A 916-nucleotide genomic window follows, 5' to 3' on the forward strand; every position below is an offset into this window, starting at 1 on the left:
TAAGGGACCTTTAATTTTGTGGGGGGCATATTCTTCTGGTAACCAAACGGACACATCAGTAGGATGTGTGAACACTTCATGCAGGTTTCTGAAGGTTGCAGAATCTTGGCTATTCATTGTATAAAAGAATGAGACACTTCTTACCATGTCTAGTTGTCAGAACACATATATTTTTACTCAGGAGAAAGATAGATGTTGTAGTGTAAGTTCAGTCATTGATGTGCGGATACTAGGTACCCTTAATATACTTGAATTTGAAAAGTGATCAGATTACCATCCTTCCTTGCTTTATTTAAAGAGTTCCATTAACTTTCAGATTGAAAAGTTCCACCAAGATGTCCTGCCAGCAGAACCAGCAGCAGTGCCAGCCCCCTCCCAAGTGCCCCCCCAAGTGTCCTCCCAAGTGCCCTGCCCCCAAGTGTCCCCCAAAGTGTCCCCCCAAGTGTCCTCAAACCTCTTCCTGCTGTGGGCCCAGCTCTGGGGGCTGCTGTGGTCCCAGCTCCGGGGGCTGTTGTGGGCCCAGCTCCGGGGGCTGCTGCAGCTCTGGGGGTGGGGGCTGCTGCCTGAGCCACCACAGACCACATCTCTTCCACCACCGCCGCCGCCGGCACCAGAGCCCCGAGTGCGGTGAGTGCGAGCCCTCAGGGGGCTCCGGCTGCTGCTCCGGCTCTGGGGGCTGCTGCTGATCCAGAGTCACCGATGAAAGAGTGCCAAGACTTATGTCTACCCTCCTGCTGCTCGCTCACCTTTTCATGGAGCTGAGGATCTTCTCAACGAGTTCTGTGTGTTCTAATGTCCCCAGCACATCCCGGATCCCAAGACTCGTTCTCCTTTACCTTATTCAATAAAGTTCCTATTGCATATTCACAAGACATCCTGGCCATTGTTAATTTTCTCCAAATCGCTAAAGTCCAGA

At 51.4% G+C, this 916-nt stretch overlaps 1 protein-coding gene across 1 annotated transcript; it reads left to right on the forward strand.

Annotated features, from left to right (window-relative positions):
• Positions 1–335: 335 nt before the first annotated feature.
• LOC142437069 (late cornified envelope protein 1E-like) lies at positions 336–686 on the forward strand. The gene has a single exon (XM_075540365.1). It carries the CDS (start codon positions 336–338, stop codon positions 684–686), a length of 351 nt encoding a protein of 116 aa, XP_075396480.1.
• Positions 687–916: the final 230 nt, after the last annotated feature.

Source organism: Tenrec ecaudatus, chromosome 1, assembly GCF_050624435.1.
Source record: "Tenrec ecaudatus isolate mTenEca1 chromosome 1, mTenEca1.hap1, whole genome shotgun sequence".
NCBI lineage: Eukaryota > Metazoa > Chordata > Mammalia > Afrosoricida > Tenrecidae > Tenrec > Tenrec ecaudatus.